Raw genomic sequence first — 24,253 nt, 5'->3', positions numbered from 1 at the left:
AGACAAGGGAAAACAGAAAATGTGACACCGCCGCAGAGATTTCATAGAGATTCTTATAAAACATGCAATGACATCATGGTCATCGCTATAATACTGTATGTCATCTAAAGGCCAATTCACAATGCACCAACAGACGCAGACCAACGGCGACAGTCACCAGATTACTGTACGTCACTTCTCAGACATTCACCGACGTGACAAACAGCGATTCAACGTTGAATTGGCCTAAACGAGAGCAGGCTGACGCCGACTCTGATCCGACAAAACCCGACAAAGTATCTGTTCCTGTCTGTCGGCATCTGTTGGTACAGTGTGAATTGGCCTTAAGTTTGTTCTTACCTGGAAAGGTCCTTTTTGAATGAGTTCATCCATGGACACTACTGTCATGAGTCTTGGCCGACCTGTCACAGGGTCATCCACCATCTCCAGGTAAACCCCCAGGAAACCACGCCCCCATCCCAAAAGAGCACGGCCTGCTCCCAGGGGTCCCAAAGAGCACTGGCCCCTTGCAGGCAGAGCGTTATCGCTCTGTGAAGTCCTCAGTGAGCCCTGCTGCAACATGAGCAGCCTATTTGAACCCCTAGTGCCACCTTCACCCTCCTTATCAATGTCCAGGCTCTTGGTACGCCCAGCCTGTTCTTTGGCTCCTCTTCGGCTCTGCTCCTCTTCCTCACTCCCCTCCGAGCTCTCCTCATCCTCCTTCTCCATCCCTGCCGCTCCAAGGTCCATAGTGAAAAGGTCATAGAACTTTGAGCAGGAAGTGGCCAGGTACATCTTGTGGGCAAAGACACGAGTGGCCCCGGCCTGGAGGAGGAACAGGACGTCTGCACACAACAGCTGGCAGAAAAGAGAGTCCGGACCTTCTCCATCCATTGGAGGAGGATCGGGGATGCCCACCACAGGTCGTGGTGGTCTGGGGGGGAGGAAGGGGGCCTGGAGGAGGGGACGCTGAACCTTCTTTAAATGGGACTTCCAGAACTGAAGGTGGCGTCGAGAGATGAGCGCAGCACGGATAGCATTGTCAAACACATCCTTTACACCGAACTGAGCGACAATGCTTGTTTCATAGTATGGAATGCCAAGTTCCTTAGCGACCTCATGGCCTCGTTCTGGGGGCAGGATATCTGTAGGTTTGATGGGTCTAGGAGGGGGACAGTTAAAGAAAAAACAGAAGCATTATTAAAGCCAGACAGACTATACACTACTATTCAAAAGTTTGAGGTCAGTAAGATTTTAATGTTGATTTTAATATTATCAAAAGACTCTTATGATCACCAAGGCTGCATTTATGAGATTAAAAAAAACAACAACAGTAAAACAGTAATGTTGTTGAATAATATTACAATTTAAAGGAACTGTGTTCTATTTGAATATATTTTAAAATGTAATGTATTCCTGTGATAGCAAAGTTGAATATTCAGCATCATTACTCCAGTCGTCAGTGTCACATGATCCTTCAGAAATCGTGGTCAAAACTTTTTTTCTTGTTATCACTAAAATATTACATAATTTTTATGTTGACAAAGTTATTTTGCTTAATATTTTTTGTGGAAACCATGATACATTTTTTTCAGGATTTTTGGATGAACAGAAAGTTTTTCATTTGAAATTTAAATCTTTTGAAACATTATTAATGTCTTTATTGTCATTTTTTTAATTGAATGTGTCCTTGCTGAATTGAAGTATTAATTTTAAATTAAAGTATTTTTTCTTAAATCGTACCAACCATTTTTACAATTTTAAATATTACATGGGGGTATATTACCCATCTTACCCTACAAGGTATCAAAGGCAAGTGTAGCAAGTGCATAACTAACCACAAACATTCAAAAATGCACAAGAATCCTCTCAAAACGGAAGCTCAAAAAAAGAATGAAAAACTCTTCATGCTGAAGTTTAATAACATAATATGTGCTAGGAGTGGGTGTAGGATGTGGTCATACTTGGCCAGAGGCCGGCGAGCCCGGTTAACAGCGTCCAGATCAGCATAGCGCAGGTCCAGCTGGCAGCCCACCAGGATGATCGGGGTGCGGGGACAGAAGTGCTTAATCTCAGGGAACCACATCGTGCGGACATGGCGCAGGGAGTTCGGATTGGCCAAAGAGAAGCACAGCACTACCACATCTGATCTAAACACACACAGAGAAAGAAATATATTTAAGAGAATACATCCGAAGGGATCATGTAATAGGCAGGAAATTGGCAAACCCTGGACACTAATCGTCCCACACAGAGGCTTTAAAATGGACAGTGAATCACTGTTATTGGAATAAAAACTGTGAAATCCAACAAACAAAACTACTGTGAGCTACAAACAGATTTCCTTGGTTTCCAAATGTCATAAGTCCAGACTTATTATGTATATTTTTATATTATATTATATTATAGAGAATGATTTGACAAGTGTATTGTTGTGGCACAATTGTATGCAAAGTGATATTTATTTACCATTATTTTAGTTATGGCTTTAATATTAATTTTGCATATCCAAATGCAAATCCAAAGATCACCAGCTCACTAATCATAATAAGTCTTTTATATAATGAAAGTCGCGGTATGATCATAAAGAAACAGTGAGCGAGTGAGCAGCCAAATAGAGTAATGATTGTGTGATTGCGTGTGTATTAATGCATGTGTGCTCTTCCAGTGAATGTGTCTGCATGCAAGGTGTTGCGCACATCATTAAAGCATCTCATCTGACTCAATAACCAGCGCTGGTCTAATAATAGCGAGTCGTCCGACCATGTCATATTTCACAGCTGCACTCACAAGCTCATCATGTGAGTGAGACCAGCATACACAAGAATGACTAATGGACCACCGCATTGTTGTTGTAATGTAAACAAACTTGGTCTAGCTAGCAAGCTGCTGTCCTGCAGAGTTTAGCTTCAACCCTAATCAAACAAACCTGAACAAGCCAATCAATGTCTTCAGGATTACTAAGGCTACAGGCAGGTAAGGGTTTTTTTCAGAGTTGGAGCTAAACTCTGCAGGACAGCGGCTCTCTAGGACCGAACTTGCCTACCCCTGAGCGGATCTCATCACAGTTATGCATTTACACTGGAAAGTGCTCATGACATGTGCATGTTTATATAATATGACAGAGAGTGTTTCCCAGACAACATTTCTAAGAGATTTTCTTTCTTTCTTTGATATAATCTTTCTGGGAAATACTTATTGACAACAAAGTGAAAATCTAGAACTATTACTTTTTTTAAACAATATGGCTTCTCAAAAATGTTGTTTTATTATTGGCGAACACCTCATGTGTGATGATTAAACAATGCAATTTCCCTGAAAACATAAAATTAGCAAAGTGGACAATTATAACATGTTGACTTCCTTTAGAAAATATATGGTAATGTTGACATTGCAATGGGATTGCCCATATACAGTCTGAGCAAGATCAGCTAAGCCTCATTACTAAACTAAGACAGCATTTTAAGTCATACTAGCAGGGTTTGAAATTAACACCTGCCAACCCGCCAAATGTGGGTAAAAATCAACTGTGGCGGGTAATGCTGTCAAATCACTAGCCAATTTCGCGGGTTACTCATAATGTTTACTAACTTATGCTGGGGAAGTTTGTGTAAGCCAAATCTGTGCATTTAGCGTGAATACTCAGTCATCATGATATATTAAATACAGCGTATTGTGCAGAATCTGCACAAATCTCTGGCTTACTTGAACATGCACATCACTACGCAACAAATAATGGCACGCGCTTGTTCGTTTGCATTGAATCAATAGCGAATATTAAAATGCATTTGGTTAACAGAAAAGTTATTGTTATTTTCCAACATCTAACTTTTTATTGATGTTCTTTTTACTGTATTGATCTGTCCACGTAAAACACATTTTTGGTGATGAGGATGAAAGAAGAAGGGAGGAGATGGCTGGATGAAAGGATTTTGTTAAATAAGAAATTAATGTAATGCAAATGTTATTATATATAGGATGTGTCTCATTCAGAACTTCTACTAGCCAAAAAAAAGAAAAAGAAAAGAGAAATTACCAGATATAAGTGTATATTTATATACTGCATATATATATATATATATATATATATATATATATATATATATATATATATATATATATATATATATATATATATATATATATAAGCTGTGATAGTTAATCTGGTTCATTTCTTTTTGGCTAGTAGAAGTTCTGAATGGCCGGTAACTTAAAAATTTAGTAGCCAAATTGGCCGGTGAGTGAAAAAGTTCATTTCAAACCCTACATACTAGGTATATGTGCAAATAAACTTACAGCCTCCAGGGGTCAAAGTCGACATCCTATTGTCTGTGTCTCTAGTGTGTGTATGTTCATGAACATGGGAATGTTTGCAAGAATATGTGGAAATGGGTCAGCGATAAGACAAACAAAAAACAGACTGACACACCACAACCACAGATGTATCCACAATCATTCACCATTTCTCAGTGAATAATAACTGCTGTAAAAACGAGTGCTGAGGGTCATACAGGACTGTGTTATGTAATCAGTGTGTGTGGTGTTCTGTAGCGCTATGTAGAGCATGTCTAAGTTCAAACTCCTGACTGCGGGTTTGCTTGACTACACTTTAAACAGTCTTGATCTCAGAGACACATCTTAACATACAAATAAGCCTAAATATTCTAAGAAAAACAAACAAACAAACAAACATATATAACAAAGAATATAACTTGTGGCCGTACCATAGCACGAGGATGGTATCAGTTTGTGTGTGTGTGTGTGGCCTGGTAAACTCTACATTGTGGGGAAAAAATGTCCCCACTATGATGGCAATATCCAAAATCCTTGTGGGAGCATTTTTTGGTCCCCATGAGGAAAACAGCTTATAAATCAAATTAAGTGATGTTTTTTGAAAATGTAAAAATGCAGAAAGTTTTGTGTAATGGGTTTAGGGGTAGGGTTAGTGTAAGGGGATATAATATACAGTTTGTACAGTATAAAATAATTATGTCTATGGAAAGTCCCCATTAAACATGAAAACACGCGTTGTGTGTGTGTGTATGATGATATGTATGTATAAATATGTGTCAGCTCGTGGAAGAGGGCTTCCCCACTGAGTCACGGTTCCTCCAGAGGCTTTTTCCTTATCTACCTAAACATCGATCTAAATAAGTTAAGATCGTTTCACAATGTGTTTTGTCAGTTTATGTTCACAAATAATTAATGGACTCAGCTAGGCTTTGATAAACATTTTCAAGAAATGTTAAATGTGTCTGTGTGGGTGTGTATTTAGCTTGAGTAACAGACACTGGGGGTGAAGGTCATCTGATTCTTTTTCCATAACGGCACCAGCATTAATAATGTTTTATCAGCTGACTGCATCTGCCTCAGTACACTGCATCTGCCTCAGTACTCTGCACACACATAGGACGTGTCTGATCTCACAGACACACATCCTGTTGATTCATTCACACAGATTTCTCTTTGTCTTCCACTCCCTCTCTCTCTCTCTCTCTCTCTCTCTCTCTATCTATCTCTCTCTCTCTCTCTGTGTCTGTCACACAAGACATATACTAAAAACAAATTCACAACGCTATAACATTATTGATGAATTACATAATCAAAACATCACTTGTCATGATCTTAGTCTACTATGTACAACACCATTCAAAAGTTTGGGCTCAGTAAGATTTTTTTTTTAATAAATTAATCCTTTTATTTAGCAAGTATGCATTAAATTGATCAAAAGTATTTGAGACATTTACAATGTTACAAAAGATTTCTATATCAAATAAATAGTTATTTTGAACTTTCTATTTATCAAAGAATTCTGAAAAAATTATTGGTTTTACAAAAAAAATTAAGCATCACAACCGTTTTCAACATTAATAGTAATAAGAAATGTTTCTTCAGCACCAGATCAGCATATTAGAATGATTTCTATAGGATCATGTGACACCGAAGAGTAATTGAAAATTCAGCTTGCCTTCACAATAATACTGTGTTAACAGTATTTTTTATTAAATAAACACAGCCTTGGTGAATATAAGAGAAACATTTTCAAAAACAGTACATACATCTTACTGACCTCAAACTTTTGAACGGTCGTGCGTATGGTTAAAGATTTGGGCTGGAACAGGTTCAGTCCCAGTTTTTTTCTCAGAAAATGAGCATTTACTGAAAAACATTAAGTATTAAGAAAAAAAGTATATGTGGGCAAAATGCATCCACTAAATATATTTATTGCTTGATAGTTTGTATTTAATGCAATGAAATCATTTTATGGCAGGTTTGGTTTGAATAAAACAAACTCTTGTGTGATTGCCCTGTTAATGCAGTTCATTTGAATAAGATGCCATCAGAACCTTGGTGCCCACCAAACAAGCGGGATTCAGACTGCTGAAAAGTTGGGTCTGGCGCTGTTTTAACTCTTTTATAATTCATTTTATAAGCTCTTCACGAGTTCTCAGCTGGTAATAATGCTATCATATGGATGCGTTTAGCCCAGCACACAGCATTGTTTTGAATGTTCGATAAGTTCTGTCACAAAATGTACGTCATAAAAGCCGTTTGTTTTGTTTTTGTATCTTCAGGTTTGGTCTTAAAAATGACAGTGTGCATGTTAAGCGAACCATGACTAAATGCATCATTTTAATTTTTGGTCCGGACCAAAACAAGGAAGAGAACCGAACTACAAGTATGAACACACCCTTAGATGTAAACACTGTAAGCATTTAGGATCAGTGTCAATCTCCCTCATTCTCTGACCCATCTCTCTGCTTGGTTTAGCAGCTACTGTGATCTGCTGCACTGCCCAGAGCCAAAGCACCACTGCTGATCCACTGATCCTCCGCTGCCCTGCACTGCGCTAAGAATAAGAGCCTCCACGCAGTGCTCTTTGGCTAGGCTTACAGCACATTACCTTCCCAGCTGGGAGGATTAGGGCAATAATCAAAGCTTGGCAGGGCAACACATACCACAGCCAAGAGTGGAGCGAAATCAGAAAAAAACTAATGGAAGATTGATCTGAGCAACGGTATTGTGGGACATGAATTGCGTGTGTGTATCAAGACAACGGTTCTATGACATGGTTTATTGGTAACTCGTAGTGCCATGACGACACACTATGAGTTCAAATCCAGTTCCATGTTGTGTAACTGACCTGCCATAAGCAAAGCGTCTGTCTTTGTGATGATCTCCAAATGTGTCCCACAGCCTGAGAGAGACACTGACCTCGTCCACCACGTCTCGTGACCTCTCCAGCACCTAGTTAAGTAAGGTTTCATTTTACCACATTATATTTATTATATTCAGCTTTATTAAACTGGCAAGTTTATAAAGAACAAATGTCATATTTGAAATTGCCTGGCTAGGATTATGACAGTTAACAAAGTAAAAAGTCAAACTAAATGAGCTTAATATATATATTACAAATAAATGAACAACTATTACAAGTAAACAAATCGTATATATATTTATACCATTTATAACTAATTTATATAAACTAAAGAATACATTTATATACTAAAGTATATACAGGAAATACACTGGTTAAACAGGTTGTACTCAATTGCCATGCATGTACAGTTATAATACACTATTTATGTCGACACTTAATGCTCTTCAACATGTACACAATATGCCAAAGGTCTGCCCACCTCCTGGCACACACGGTATTGGTCGATGGCCCAGACAGTTGGCACGTGGGTGGCAAGCAGTTGGTACTGAGTAAGGGTGGCATTGCAAGCACGGGCACAGATCAGCCGAGTCTTGCCCACCGCATTATCACCCACCACCACACACTTTATGGTCTCCACATTGGGTCGCTCATAATCTGTGTCTATATCCATGGAGAGGGCCCTGAAAGACAGCAAAATAGAGAGAAATAGTTGAAGTACTGCTAATCATTATTATATTGACGAAAAATAGGATAAAACAGTTTATCCTGAACGTATAAACTCAGTTTCTAATACATTTCCATTTAATTTACTATGAAGTCCAAACAAAACAAAAAAACAACCTAAAAATGATGGTAGAAAAAACGATAATAATTCACTCCATTTATTGTGGTTACTCAAAACAACATCCACAGTAATGAATGGCGTCATCAATACTGACTACTCATTCACCAAATGTTCAAAGTTTAAACAAAAATCTGGGTCAGGTGCTATTTCTGTCTGAGGAAGGAACAACAAAGACAGCCAACACAGTTCTGCACTTGGCTGTGCAGCGTCAGTCGGCGTGAACAAGTGCATCTAGCACTTTTTCTTTCTTTCGGAAGAATCCACCTGAAGCTAAGGTCAAAGCCCAGTGGTAATGCTGATTTGTATGAGAGAACACAGCTAAACCAGACAGCATTAATTCTCATGCTTTGCCCGGGTTCCTGAAACAAACTGCGTTAACACAAACGCTCACATAAACATTGACTTAAACCTCCTAAGTATCAAGACTGCAGCTCTCTGCAGAGAAAAGAGAAAAAAAACCTGCTGAGGGATGCATCTGAAACAAATCATTAGGAGACCTGCGTGCCAACACGTACGACTGTAACTTAATATCCATGACAACTAGCAAGTTCTCATTTAGGTTCAAACAAAACCAAGCAACGTGAGATGTGCTTTTTTTTACCCCTAAAACAATGAGAGATTTTTATTTTGTAATGAATGCAGACATTTGTTCAAAAAGCTGAACTGCTTTGCTTCAAGAAGTCACATAAATTTGAGCAAGTGCACAGAGCTGTAAAAAAAAAAAAAAAATCAATATTAATACACCACTATGCTAAAAGAGGCTGTATAAAATTAAATACAAATGATTTTGGGAACCGTAACTCCTCTGTGGCTTTAAAGGTGCACCCGCTATGGCTTGAATTACCCTTGATAAATGCACTAAAAGTGTCCTGAGCTGCACAAATCAATTAGCTTTCCGGGAAACAATAAAACATTTCCATGAATAAACACACAGGCAACACTCTTGGCCGACTAAGAGCCGTGCATTCTTTTGATACAGCTAAAGTGATACAGCTATATACATTACAAGCCGTCATGAGCTCCGCTGTCCAAGACAGCTAACGTTCCATAAAAAGAGCTCATGAAAGATTAATACGCCACTGTTTATTGTTCCACTGACAAAGACGTCACAGTTCTGGCCTCCAGTGACATACTGGGGACTAAAAATGATTCTCATTCTTTCAATTCATTCTGAGTAGCAAGGTGGCAATTCTGACAAAGATTAGTAATGTGTCAAAATGGCCTATAATAGGTCAAGAGACATTTTATCTAGAGCAGCAGGGCTCAGTTAATTCCTCATGAGGGGAATGTTACAGCCAGTTTTAAGATTTTGGATCAGTGAAGAAGGTTTAAGAGACACCTCTGTGAAATGTTGTCAGTGTTAAGGGTGCTCTGGAGGAAGCTTCTTTAACGGGTTACATAACGGTGGCACTACGGGCTGATGAAGCTGAGCTGTAAATGTGACTAGATCTTTCTGTTATCTAACAGCAATCTTTATAGCTGTTGTGTGAGAGTCACATTTATAGAGGATGCTATTAAGGTGAAGATTATCATGACTGCATTTTTTTTAAAATAATAATTGGGAGATCTTTACCAAATTTTCCAAAAAAAACAGACTTGAGTATGTTTCCTCAGCGTGCAAAAAGTGGGGCGGTGGTACAGAGGTGTGAGTGCAAGCTTATGCACTTTGAACAATCAACCACAATGTTTCCACTATTTAACACTCTACAAAAAAAAGTATTCTCGTCGCTTGATAAACTTAAGGTTGAGCCACTGTAGTCACTTGGACTATTTTAACGATGTCTTTACTAACTTTTCTGGGCCGGCAGATGCAATTACCTAGCAGCCTATGAAGGAGTGAGCCAGCGCTCAGATTTCATATCTTAATTTGTAGCCTGACAAGCCAGACCCACATCAAGATGTTGGGTCTGGGAACACACCATTGGCAGGGCTCAATCCGAGGGGCGGGATAAACGGTTGTCTTTCAAATTCCCTCTGCACGCAATAGGATAGCGCTAACCAACCAGAAGAAGGTGACGTAGTCAGAGCGACAAACTTCAGAGCCGTTCATTGTTCTTTTCTCAAAGAAAAGGTTAACTCCAAGTCTTCCGGAGTCGCGGCCAAAGCCGATTTGAAAGACCGCTGTTCGCCAGCAGCAGCAGCAGCCGCCATCTTCTTTGTTTTCAAATAGCAGGGAATTCATGCGGAACCATCGCAACTCTGCCGTCATTATGTTAAGCCCGCCCACCGACTCTATACACGATGTGATTGGCCTGACTAGAGTTTGTTTTTTCCAGCTCGCAAGCCAACAGAGAGTTGCTAGACGACCCTGGCTGCAAATTACATTTTCTGCCACTAGGGTGCGTCTAGTTCCCTTTCAAGGCGGTCACTTCGACATTTACGTCGATGACGTAGTATGGGAACTCCTCCCCTTCTTCACTTCTGCTGAAATCTTATGGGCTAACGCCAGCTGGAGACAGCTGGCCAATTGACGCAAAATATGCAAATACTGACACGCCTGCTGGCAGTATAAATTGCATATGCACGTCAATTGCATCAGAATCCTTTTCTTCACGCTCAAATCGACGTGTGCTTCGAATTGGAAGATATTCTACAAATCTCGCCATCGTCGAAGGTGCATCTGAAGATACCTCACTGTCTTTGGCATCCGATGGCATCCATCTGTAACTTGTGTTCGGGGCCTATCGTGGCGCCCGACACCCATTTGTTCTGCGTTGCCTGCATGGGCCTGGCCCACGCCGAGACGGCCCTGTCGGACGACCTCGTGTGCGCCCACTGCGCGGACATGCCAGTGCGCGCCCTTAAGGCCAGGAGAGAAACGGCTCGAGCAGCTGCAGGGATTGGGCCCACTGCCGCCAACGAGCCGCTGGTGGGCCCACCCACCCCCAGGGAAAGGGAGCTCGACGCCGTCAGCTTCTCGGACGCTAGCTCCGCTCAGCTACGGACCTTGCACTGATGGCCACTAAACGCTCAGCGCAAGCCATCGGTCGCTCCATGGGGTTTCTGGTCGTCCTCCACAGGCACCTGTGGCTGACACTCTCCGATGTCAAGGATTCCGACCGGAAAACCCTGCTTAATGCTCCCATCACCCCAGCCGGTCTCTTTGGGAACGCGGTGGAGGCTGTCACGGAGCGTTTCTCGGAGACCCAGAAACGCGCTAAAGCTATGAGCCACGTGATCCCGCGTCGAGCGCCCCCAGCTCGTCAGCGTTCGCGCTCGTCATCGGCTAGCCGGGGCCAGCCCCAGAGCTCGGTGAGACAATCGGCTGCGCCGCGCACCGAGCCGGATGCTCGCGCTTCCCGGGGCAGGCAGTGGCAGGGACCCGGGAGAAAGAGCCAGGGCCAGAGAAGGAGCCCGCGCCGAGGGAAGGTCAGCGCGCCCCCCTCCGCGTCAAAGCCTTCTTCCTGACGGAGCGGCCAAGAGGAAGAGAGAGCGCGAAGGAGGACCGGACTCCAAGCGCCGTGTTCTTATGCATCGTGTCCCTCATGTTCAGTCGAGCGACGACGGCATATGTGTGAATGTTGTTTGTTCAAACAAAAAATTAATAAAAGCATGTATCCCTTCACAAAAAGAGCTTTTTCTTCCTCTTACACCTCACATTGTGTCACCCGCCCTTTCACGAGACAGCGCAGGGTCACACTCGATGACTATAATGGCATCTCATGGGCACGAGATCGCCAGCACTACACTCAGCCCACTGCGAGCCGCATTCCCACCAGGGCTATCAGCCTCGCGGGAGTGCGGCTCCAGTCTAAACACTACACTGGGGGCGGCTATGACCGCAGTTCGAGCTCGCACTCTGAGTCATTTTCTAGGTGCGTGGGAATCAATTCCAGGCATTTCACCGTGGGTGTTGGGCTTAATTCGTCACGGGTATTCGCTTCAGTTCAGACGCAGACCACCCCGTTTCAACGGCGTGATCCCGTCATTAACTTTGCCCCAAAACGTTCCCGTTCTGAGACAGGAAGTTCTCAGTCTGCTCGAGAAAGGAGCGATAGAACCGGTTCCCCCGATCGAGAGGGAGAGCGGTTTCTACAGCCGCTACTTTGTGGTACCCAAGAGAGGGGGGGGTCTCCGTCCGATCCTGGACCTGAGACCCATAAACCGAGCACTTCACAAGCGCGCGTTCAAAATGACAACTTTGAAGCAGATTCTGGCGCAAGTTCGTCCCGGGGATTGGTTCGCTTCAGTGGATTTAAAGGACGCGTACTTTCATATCCAGATAGCAGCGCGTCACAGGCGCTTTCTGAGGTTCGCGTTCGAGGGCACAGCTTATCAGTACTCAGTACTCCCGTTCGGACTGGCTCTGGCCCCCCGCACCTTTTCGAAGTGTGTGGACGCGGCGCTTTCTCCCCTCAGGTCGAGCGGAATGCGCATCCTAAATTATCTGGACGATTGCTTGATTCTAGCCCACTCGCGAGAGGTGCTAATCGGTCATGTGGAAATACTACTTCGTCACCTGGACTCGCTGGGGATGCGTGTAAACGAACAGAAAAGCGTGTTCACACCGAGTCAGACCACAACATTTCTGGGAGTGTGCTTGAACTCTATAACGATGCGAGCCCATCTCTCTCAAGAGCGCATAAGGTCTCTGACATTGTCTCTGGACCGTTTCAGACCGGGCAGGTCTGTGCCACTAAAGGAATTTCAGAGGCTGTTAGGTCTGTTGGCGGCAGCCTCCCCAGTGTGTCATCTGGGGCTGTTGCATATGCGCCCTCTTCAAATCTGGTTGAAGCTCCGAGTCCCTCGGGGGGCGTGGTCGTCCGGACTCAGGCGCATCACGGTCACCCGCAGCTGCATTCGCACTTTGGTACTGTGGAAAAACCCAGCGTTATTCAGTTCAGGGGTTCCGATGGGCACCGTGGCGCATCGCACCACAGTCTTGACGGATGCATCAACCTCAGGCTGGGGAGCAGTGTGCATGGGCGCGACTGCCTCAGGCTTATGGACGGAGTCGCAGCGAACGTGGCATATAAACCGCTTGGAATTGATGGCGGTATCCTTAGCCCTCGAAGCCTTCCGGTCACAGTTAGAGCGTCAGCATGTACTGATTCGGACCGACAACACGTCGGTGGTCTCATACATAAATCGCCAGGGAGGCGTGCGCTCCAGACTCCTATTCGAGCAGGCGGCGAGTCTCCTGCTGTGGGCAGACCGGCACTTTCTATCCGTGAGAGCAGCGCATATTCCCGGTGTTTTGAATCGCGGGGCGGATATGCTCTCGAGGAATGGGATTCCTCATGGAGAGTGGAGGCTTCACCCGGGATCGGTGCAGATGATCTGGGATCGGTTCGGGAGGGCGGAGGTCGATCTGTTCGCCTCGAGCGAGAACGCGCACTGCCAGGCGTTCTTCTCGCTGTCTCGTTCCCCCTTGGGACGGACGAACGACGCCTTGACTTCGCGCTGGCCGAGAGCCAGACTTTACGCCTTTCCTCCGGTGAAGATTCTGCCCACAGTGTTATGCAAAATCAGGGAGGAGAAAGCGTCTGTGATTCTCGTAGCCCCGAACTGGCCGAATCAGCCCTGGTTCGCGGACATGATGGAATTACTGGTGGACTCCCCGTGGGAAATTCCGCTCAGGAGAGACCTGTTATCGCAGGCGAACGGCACGGTATGGCACCCCAACCCCGGGCTGTGGAACCTTCATGTATGGCCGCTGCGGGGACTCTGAATGAGCGGGACGCTCTGCACTCTCGAGCGATGAGCACTATCGCTGAGGCGCGCGCCCCATCCACTAGGCGTTTATACAGATTGAAATGGGAAGTTTTCTCTAAATGGTGCCAGGATATCAGTATTGACCCGGGTCATTGCGCCGTGTCGGATATTCTACGCTTCCTTCAGCACAGGATGGATAATGGGAGTTTACCGTCCACTCTGAAGGTGTATGTGGCTGCTATTTCTGCATTTCGCCCCCCGATCGAAGGACAGTCGATCGGTAAACATGCATCGGTGATCAGTTTTCTCAGGGGAGCTAGGAGATTATGTCCGTCACGGCCGCCTTCTGTGCCGCCGTGGGATTTAGCCCTAGTGTTGAGGGCTCTGTCTCTTCCACCGTTTGAGCCACTGGCTTCGATTGCGATCAAGGAGCTTTCCCTGAAAACTGCTTTGCTTCTCGCTCTTGCTTCAGCGAAACGTGTGGGGGACCTGCAAGCGTTCTCGGTTCACGAGGACTGCATTCGTTTTGGACCAGGAGATTGTAATGTCACTCTTCGGCCAAGACAGGGGTACGTTCCGAAGTCACTCAATACTCCGTTCAAAGCGCAGGTTGTTTTACTGCCTGCATTGTCTTCTGAGTTATCAGTCTCGCGTGATACCGATGCTCAGAGCGCTGTTTGCCCAGTCAGGGCTTTACGGATGTATATGACTCGCTCAGCCGCTTTTCGTCAATCGGATCAGCTATTTGTATGCTTTGGCGGTTGCAACAAGGGACGTGGAGTTTCGAAACAGAGGCTTGCTCACTGGATTGTGGATGCTATTGCCTTGGCTTATGATTGCCAGGGGGTGGTCTGTCCCCTCAACATTAAGGCTCATTCGACGAGGGCGATCACCTCTTCGTGGGCCTGGTCCAGAGGTATGTCTATAAGGGACTTGTGTCTTGCTGCTGGCTGGTCTTCTCAGAATACGTTCGCCAGATTTTATAAGTTGGATGTACCTTCTGTTGCGTCTCAAGTGCTTTCGGTGAGCTGAGCCTTCAGGTTGTGCATGAATGCTTGATTTATGTATTGTGCTTATGCAACTGTCGCCGCTTTGCTGCTGACTTGTATTATACTTGCTATTACTCTGTGTTGTTCTGCCCTGAATGATTCAGTGCAAGACTTCCCTCTATTCATTTGCTTGGGATATGCAAATTTTGATGAGGTTTAGAAAGCGCGCTATTGGCTCGCTTCGCCCTATCAGGAGCTCGTATTTCTAGTAGCGCAGCTATTGGATGAGGGTTCTGTCATTCTCGAGTGGGTGGGTTCACTGCTCCACGGCGGGATTTGACACAGTTCCCATACTACGTCATCGACGTAAATGTCGAAGTGACCGCCTTGAAAGGGAACGTCTCCGGTTACTTTCGTAACCTCGGTTCCCTGAAAGGCAGGGAACGAGACATTTACGTTGAACGCCGTGTCGCTTGTTCATTCGAGCGTTCAGTCGTATTCTGATGCAATTGACGTGCGTATGCAATTTATACTGCCAGCAGGCGTGTCAGTATTTGCATATTTTGCGTCAATTGGCCAGCTGTCTCCAGCTGGCGTTAGCCCATAAGATTTCAGCAGAAGTGAAGAAGGGGAGGAGTTCCCATACTACGTCATCGACGTAAATGTCTCGTTCCCTGCCTTTCAGGGAACCGAGGTTACGAAAGTAACCGGAGACGATTTCTAGGCTACTTAACTTGTGTTCCAAAGATGAACGAAAGTCTTACGGGGTTGGAACAACATGAGGGTGAGTGATTATTACTGACAGAATTTTCATTTTTGGGTGAACTAACCCTTTAATGATGACAATTTACAGTGTTGTGTTTTTGTCTATCCCTGAACACTTGGTCAGAATATCTATGAACTGAGCATAGTTTTCGTTTGTAACACACAAACGCAACAAACAAATGTGTAAAGCAATGATACCAGTGACATGGATGTCTCATGAAGCTTTTAGCAGAGTCAGTTGAGTGAGTCAGTGTTTTGTCATGGGGAATGAGACGAGCAGTGTGCCACACTAGCGCTTGTTTTAGTGACAGGCAGTGATAGAAACAGTGGGAGGTGAGGTCTGAGAATGAGCAAGAGAGAAAGAAAGAAAAAGAGAGATGAGACGCGTGGCAGACGCCCACTCCATTCACAAACACTGTACGGCCCACACAACAGTTCGTCTGCTTGTATTCAGTCCTGCCAGCCTCAGTGTGAGTGTGTGTGTGTGTGTGTGTGTGTGTGTGTGTGTGTGTGTGTGTGTGTGTGTGTGTGTGTGTGTGTGTGTGTGTGTGTGTGTGTGTGTGTGTGTGTGTGTGTGTGTGTGTGTATCTAAATATGTAGGTAGAAAGAAGAATATCACAGCATTGTGGACCAACTACAACCCACAAGCAAATATGGCAGTTAATGGACAATAAACTCTTTTGGTAGGCTATAATAACTTAGTAGAGCACTCTCCACATATTTCAAGTGGCAACCACTAAAATTGAATTACGGATTCAAATGAAACATTTTCAGGATCTCCTCATGAGATAAATCTCAAACTAGAGTATTCTTCTGTAAGTTTGACTGTCCTTTCTCTCTCTGTACAGCTGTTTTTCAAGACAGCTGGACAGCGGAGACTTGCTCACCCACCCCTCCTGCACTGTGTCTGTGTTACATAACAGCTCCAGTGGCAAAGGCTGCTCTCTCTGCCGTCACATAGCCAGAATCCACGATTAAGCCTCGCTCTTAGAGAGCACCTGCAAGCCCCCGTCCTTTACACTGAATCCAGACTTCCCTTTTAAAAAAAAAGAAAATCCAATACAAACTAAATCAACCCAAACCATATTAACACATACACTGGCTTAACCCCTGCCTATCATAGTGACCTAATTTCTGTATTTTCCATCAATGCATCATGCCAAGTGTTTCGCCCTGAGTGTGTCCGCATGGGTGTTTACATACACATATTTTAAGTGTTTATAGAGGGGACATGTGAACACAGGGTATGCCATGAGCACAGACGACTTATGTAACGTGGTGGTCTCCTGCTTGCCAGTTAACAGGTTAAAGTGGAGCAGCGTTTTACAGTGTTTCCAAATACTAGGCTGATTCAAAATAGCAAGCATTGAGCAAACTGTACCACTGCAGCATAGAACCTTGAAGTGTCTTACACCACATGCCTTTGTACTGCGAGGAGTCAATGTCTCTTAGTGGATCAATGACATTTTATAGCCAGGCCACAAAGTCGTTCAGAGTGCTGAGTCCTTCAGACCAGAGAATGAGTTAGATCTTTCCCCTTAATGCCATCAGTCACTGGGGGGTAATGGAGGAATTAACCACTGAATCACTGAGATCTACTGTCAGTGTGATAGCATCAGGGACGTTTTATTTACTTCACATGCAGTAGCCACAAAAAGTGGCTGGATGCTTAAGTCCCATTTAATGTATGAATGTCTTTGCATTTTATAACAAAAAAATAACCGATTGTTAATAATCGATAACTGGTTTTAAAAGAACTATAGCACATAGATACACAATTTTCAAGCAAAACATTGGACAAAATTAATCTGTTAGGTTGCACCTGGGAAATTCATACCTCCGATTTTGGCCTTGGTTATGACGTCACCCATTCAAGTTAGAAACAAAGCCTAAACAAAACAAAATTATGAACAAACTCAAATAACTAAATTTATATCACTCCATTCACCACACCTTTAAATTGATTGAAATACAACATGTAAATTTAAAATAACTTGCATAATTAGCCATTATAAATTACTACAGGCTTTCTTTTCGCTCTCAACAGATTATTATAGATATATGTTATGATGTTCTCTATAATACAGATCAGTGTTTCTGCAATATGCCAAATCGATACATCCCTTTCAACTCTGTTACATGCTCAGAAGTTAGAACTTGAAATGACAACATTTCCGACTCTACTTGCAAAAAATCCCCTTGACATCAGTTGGTTAAAAGTAATTGAAAATGGCTCTGAAAAGAGAAGTTAGTTCTGAGAAAGCATTAGCATCATTAGTTTGCATACCAGATGGTTTGATATTTACTTATATTTTCCTAAATAGTGCAACTTAAATGCTCAAAAGTGCCCAAATACTTTTTGGAGGCAATATTATACATATAGCCATATATTTGCAAGTATTTTCCGATGATCCTTAAACTGATCGCAACTGCAGCCAACTGACACTCATGTCCTCCATGCTATACTCAAACAAGTTCACATCAGCAAGAACAAAGTAGTAATTACAGCGAGATGTGCACAAGTTAAGCTGATAATAGTGAACCACCAATTAAGTCTTCAAAAAGAGTTTAACTATTTAGCACAGTGCCCCACATGGACTACAAGCGTCATGAGTCCTATGGACCTAAGCTGTCATGTGCACTATAAATACAACTGTACCTTTACCCTTGAGAGCAAACTCAGCAATGAGAGACTCATTAAAGTCAGCCCATGGAGAAAAAAAGGAAAGGTAGAGTCCCCAGACTTCAGCTCTCAATGGACCAGCTAAAGCGAATGTATTCAAATAGCGCTGATAGGGGTGGCTTATCTAAGAGCATTTTTGCTATGGATGATCGCACAACATTTGTATTTGTTTTATGATTAGCAGCACTTGTCATTCTGATCAAATATTGTCAGATAAGGTGAGCATAAAGAAGCGAAAGAACACCACACTTGTGTTATCAATTTCTGAACAGCATGACAGAGCATGATGTTAACTGCAGTTTGTAATGAGTGTAAAGCAGCAGTTTATTGCTGACAAGCAATGTTTGAATAATATAGCCTAACAATCACATCATAAAATAATGATTGCTGAATCAGCAAAAGACTAAAACACTTCACTTTGTCCCTGGATTATAATGGACAAAGAGTCAGTAAGATCTCACAATAGCATTAGCGGGATAACTTGGCTCATGCATGCAAAGCCAAAAAAAAAACACATGCATTATGTTGGAATTTCAGGGAATTCAAATGCTCAAGATCTTTTCTTGTGATTAGATCAGGTGTAAAAGTATTGTGTAAAAATATGTAGGGGTGGCCGACCATTGACAAACCCCCATTCATACTTGTATGAAGCCCTAATTCAGCACCCCATTCAGAATGTGCTTCATTGAGAAATATAAACCAGTAGTGAATTCTCTCAGTGAGAGGATTTCTCGCTTTAAGATGAAAGAGAATGCCAGTGAATTAAATGTGAGTTCATTTAAGAAAGAGAGATAAAAAGATGCAAGAAAAGGTGAGCCAAGCCCATGCTCGCCACTGAATGTGTGGAGTGTGCAGTGGAAAATGAATACATACACAAATAAAACACGGTACTATGAAGACTGAGAAGATGCATAGCAACAAACTGGCCAAAGCGAAAAAGGTGGAGAGTTTCAGCAGCCGCAACGTGATACAAAGACACACTTCCAGTGGCAAGCCATTTATTCTTTAAGACTAACTATTGTTATGCTACTGGTACTTGAGTAGAAAAAACATTTTTTTCAATTTTATTAGTAACTATTCATTATATAGTAGTACTTATTCACTATACTAATAATTATACCAATAGCAACAAGCATATATTTCATTAGTACGTATTCCTTTGCTACTAGTCACTGCCAATATTGACAAATGATCACAAATCCCAAAACAGTAAACTGATGCCCCATTCTATTTCATTCCGAATGATGAATCTGAACGTAGTGTTTACATGGACGATAAATAAAGTGATCGGGTTGATGTGCGCGTTTCTGTCACAAGGTTCCAATCAGAATATATATTTTTGACATGCGCATACTGCATGAATATAGTTTCTCACCGTTTATTTTTCTATTTCAGGTCCTGATTTGGAGACAAGGAGCACATGAACATGAACCAGTCTGCCATGCTGCTTATATTTATCACAAAGTTAAAAACGCCCTTCCCGTGCCCAAAATAAAGAGTATGAGGTGAGGATTGATGGGATGTTGTTCTGCTCCACTTCACGGAAGATGAGTGGTAGGAGAAATTTAGAATAGCATTTATGACATTTTATTTAACAACAACTGCAGCTCGTTTCGTGCGTCATATGTCATTGCTCCATTTCTACGTCATTGCACATGCGCAATCCTTTCCAGTTTCAGTTTTCAATACAATCAAGTGTTTACATTCTCTCTGATCGGATTAGAAAAGGAATAAACCGACCCTTTCAATCTGATCGGAATTTCATTCAGATTGAGCTCAATCGGGTTGATTAGCCTAAGTTGTTTACATGATGGCTTTTCATTCCGATTTAGCCGTCAATCCGATTACTATTGGATTATTTGGCTACACATAAATGTTGCCAATAAGGACAAATGGTTTTGCATTGGTCACTTTGTCATGCGGCGCATCATGTGTAGTCACATTGTAAGAGTTTTCATTGAACTATAAAGTAGCAATTCTATAGATTCTATCAATTATAAAATAGCAACATCTAGTGATATAGAGAATGTTACTGATAAAAAATGGGAAATCTATCCTATATCATAAACATGGTGAACACATAGTAAAAAGGTAACTTATTAAACAGTGAATAGCTGATATGTGAACCATAGTGGAAATGGTAATGTGAGAGTGAATAGAGTGTGAACTGAATAGATCCTAGTCAGTAATAAAATAGCCTACGCAGGTTAGCTACATGTATGCATGAATGAATGAATGAAGTTATTTTTGAATGAATGTGAAAACAGCTTGCCATAAGTTTCCAACATCAAGCATTATATTAAGGATGGGCGTTAGTGTGTTTTTACAAGTCAGTTTTGATGCAGCGTTCAGTGCAATAATGCAACCGTGACTAAGAATCCGCAAATGCTGCATGATTGTCGTGAGGTAAAACAAAGTGAAATTTATTCACCTTACCTTCCGACGCTTCCAGAATTGACCCACATGCCAGTCCTCGCGTGTTTTCCTCCTAGCTCCCGTTAAGCCGGGTGCAGGAGATCAAATCAAACCTTTAAATGACGGAGACGTCTCTGAAAAACTCTCGACTGTTTGTGTTTAACTCGCTGGAGTGTCACGGCTGACACAAAGGCAGCATCTTCACACTCGCCTTCTCTGCTAATCTGAAAGAGATCCCCTGAAACAAGTTTGCAGAATGCAGTGGAAAACAACCGTGAAGTGCACTACATCTATCCTCAGTCTGTCAAAGATGCCTCTTTCTCCTGAAATTACTGACATTTATAGGTAAGCTCTCATTTTGGGGCGTCGTTGGCGTGTTATTGTTTCTACAGCTGATTTCGCCAATGATACGCCCCTACTTGAGCGTCACGTAAACTGAACTCACCCCGAATCCATGGCACTGTGACTGGCAGCCAATCAAATCCATCGCGGCTGATGGCCGCGCCCCGTCTGCAACACTCGGCCCGTTAACCCATTATCTACCAGTCATTTTCTGACAGGCGGAGCTGGTACAAAATGTTTTTACATTGTAGTTGTGTTTGAAAACTAGTGTCATACATACTTTACTGAATCACTGGACGTAAGAGGTGCATATTCAATATTCTGACGTCATTTTATTGCGATAGGTTTTATTGCGAAACTTCAGGTTTCAGTCATGACAGATGGAAGCAGTCAGGAACACTGCCGTGTTTTATTAGGGCTATATACACTCTTCTTTTTCGTAAATGATAAGTGTTACATGGTAAAACAAGGTTGCGATTGCGATCTGTACGCTGCATTAATTAATTGTAATTTCAACATATGCGACAGCTGCACTGTAAATAAATTAGGCTAGTCTATTATAATAATTCTGCAGAAAATAATCTAACAGAAAGGCTAGCCCCTACCCAGACAGCAACATAGTGTTGGCCCAGATCCGGCCCAGATCTGGTAGGCTACGTGTTGAACACTTGTACCAGATGTGGCCCGGATCTGGGCCAACACTTGCTGTCTGGTTCTTGTCTCAACAAAGATCTATATAAACACTATACGCACACGTACGTCTCCAAGATGTCTTATCAAGAGGACTTTGTCTGGAAAGCATCTGCTGTGTATCTGATGAATGTATTTAAAAGGTCAGTTAGTTTTACATACATTCTAGAGCATAAGCCTCTTAAAGACATTTTCTAATGTATATTTAACATCTGACAGGAAACATCTCATAACACTCTAAAAAATGCTGGGTTGTTTTAACCCAAATTTGGGTCAAATATGGACCAACCCAAATTTTGGGTTAAAAATGTAATTTAAAATTTTAACCCAACTTCAACTTTCACTTTCAACTGTAATTTTTTTATTACATTTTTAACCCAACATTTGGGTTTGTCCATATTTGACCCAAATTTGGGTTGAAACAACCCAGCATTTTTTAGAGTGAGACACGTTGCAGGTGAGCAGTAGGCCTACGTCTTCCAAAATACGTCTTCCAGATGAAACACGCACATCGCGGAGATTTGATGTGCGTGTTTCATCTGAAAGACGTATTTTGGAAGACGTAGGCCTACTGCTCACCTGCAACGTGTCTCACTCTAAAAAATGCTGGGTTGTTTCAACCCAAATTTGGGTCAAATATGGACAAACCCAAATGTTGGGTTAAAAATGTAATAAAAAAATTACAGTTGAAAGTGAAAGTTGAAGTTGGGTTAAAATTTTAAATTACATTTTTAACCCAAAAATGATTTTTTTGATATCTGGGATAATGTAGGGGTTCTCAGCAAATTTAAAATATTTTAAATTAATCTCCAGTAGGCTAACGATTCATCATATATATTCATCAATTCACTTTTGAATCCTTAAAAAAGACAGAAGTACAACAACACTATTGCTGGGGCAGGGGGCCTTAAAAATAAACATTTCTTGAAAATTACATTTTATTTCATATGGTGACAGGGAAACTCGTTGATATTTTGTTCCTGTGATATACTTAAACAGACACGGCAAGTAATACTGACCTCTAGTGATATATACTGGTATAAAACACAACACAGACCTCTAGTGCTGAGAAAGACTGAAACCCCATCACCACGGTGTTCCTGTTTTTATAGTATTTCAATTTGGAGCACTCAAAAAACTCTTTTCTCAAACATCTAGACTGTGGATGGGGTCTGACCATGATGTCATTGCACAAAGCCTGCCAGTGATGTCAGTCACAGATTTTAGTGAAGCACATACAGCCCCTGTTCCCACACTTCAGTCAATACAGCCTTTTCTGCCATCCATCTCAGACCCAGCTGGACTCTAGCAGGCATGCCAGTGCCAGTGCCGCAGTGGGCCCTGAGAAAGCGATGCCCCCGTGGCCCCTCTGGAGCACCCAGAATGAGAGTGAGAGACTGAGAGATGTGCAGCTCGGAGCTATGAACATGTGGGCATTGTGGGATTTGTCTATGAAAGGGTTTACATGGAATGATGTATAATGAGGTGAGGTTAGTGAAAGTGTCTGAGCTTGAAATTTATAGTCAGGCTTCTTATACTGACATTATGACAGTGCAAAGCAAAGGAAATGGAGGGCAGAAACATCAATTAGGCTGGGTGGATGAAGGGTGAGTCTGGGAAACATTATGAAGTGTCTCCTGCAGAGTTGAGCTATGTTTGTTATTGTGGATTTTGGATGTGAACCGCAGGTCATGAGCACGCACATTTAGACGCACTGTACGTGCACATTAAAAACAGTCTTTCACATTCTCTATCAAACAAACTCACACGTACTCTCACTTGGCATTAAGTTGCTAACATAATGCTGCACTGTTCATGCAAGTGGCAAACTTACAAACTGGGTTTTACACAGCTATCATATTCGGATGCGTAACATTTTACTGCAAACATATTCATCTTCAGACTAGGCAAAGTAGGTCAGACCTGTTATGGGGAATCTTTTTAAGGAGCATAAATGCAATGAAGTTGAGCCACACAAAAAAAGCATAAACAGGAAGTCATAGGACTACATCAGTACAGCGATAGCAGCGGGCAAACTGCTATCTTGACTAGGAACAGTGAACTGAATGCTGCACACCCCTGTCATGGGTACTAATAGTTTGTGCTAAAGAAGGGATGAGATTTAGCGCCATGGACACAAAGTCCCCAAACAAGTCCTTAAGTGCATAACGTGGAGGAAAAAGATGAGATTGACATTCTGAGAACAGGGGGAGGTTTCCTGGTATCAGTCCACAAACAGTGGCATGGTGTTGCCCATGTGAGAAGCTTGTGAGGTTGTGTGCAGAACATCCAAACAAAGATAACACTTAGGAAAACAATGAAGATAAAATGAAAGAAAATGGCAATTAGTGTAGATATACAGAAAATAAAATCATTTCTGGGTTTCTATATTGAGTTTTTCTATTAATAGCCCTTAAATATAAAATTGTGAGTGTGTAGCTACAAACATGATCATCATGATCTTATGTACATAAGGAGGGGAGTCACATTTATGTTCAAATTAATTATAATATACACAGAACCAAAACCCCAAAGTGTATAAATTACTGAAATCAATCAGAAATTGATTCAGTAAGACTTAGAAAGTGTTTTGTGCCAACGTGTTGTTGCAGGCTAATGTTCATCTGCATCCATGTTTGTGTGTATGTTTGTGAACTATTTATTAATTCTTTGGCAACATCAACTCTTGTTTAACATGTCAAAAAGCTGCATGGAATCTCGCCATAGAC

General features: G+C 42.4%; 1 protein-coding gene across 1 annotated transcript in view; it reads right to left on the bottom strand.

Annotated features, from left to right (window-relative positions):
* Positions 1-20,894, bottom strand: part of rhobtb4 (Rho related BTB domain containing 4) — a 37,574-nt gene extending 16,680 nt beyond the window's left edge. Inside the window, exons 1-5 of the mRNA XM_056270007.1 lie at positions 20,514-20,894; positions 7,620-7,821; positions 7,124-7,227; positions 1,944-2,129; positions 340-1,141 (exon numbers count right to left, since the gene is read on the bottom strand). Of these exons, the coding sequence (XP_056125982.1) occupies positions 340-1,141; positions 1,944-2,129; positions 7,124-7,227; positions 7,620-7,821; positions 20,514-20,542 (1,323 nt within the window). The 5' untranslated portion in view covers positions 20,543-20,894. The remainder of the gene's footprint in view (positions 1-339; positions 1,142-1,943; positions 2,130-7,123; positions 7,228-7,619; positions 7,822-20,513) is intronic.
* Between the last annotated feature and the right edge of the window lie 3,359 nt (positions 20,895-24,253).

This window comes from Rhinichthys klamathensis, unplaced genomic scaffold (genome assembly GCF_029890125.1).
Source record: "Rhinichthys klamathensis goyatoka isolate OS25496 unplaced genomic scaffold, OSU_Roscu_1.1 h1tg000296l_1, whole genome shotgun sequence".
NCBI lineage: Eukaryota > Metazoa > Chordata > Actinopteri > Cypriniformes > Leuciscidae > Rhinichthys > Rhinichthys klamathensis.
Note: the sequence above shows the minus strand (reverse complement) of the source record. Positions and strands in the feature narration are given on the sequence as shown.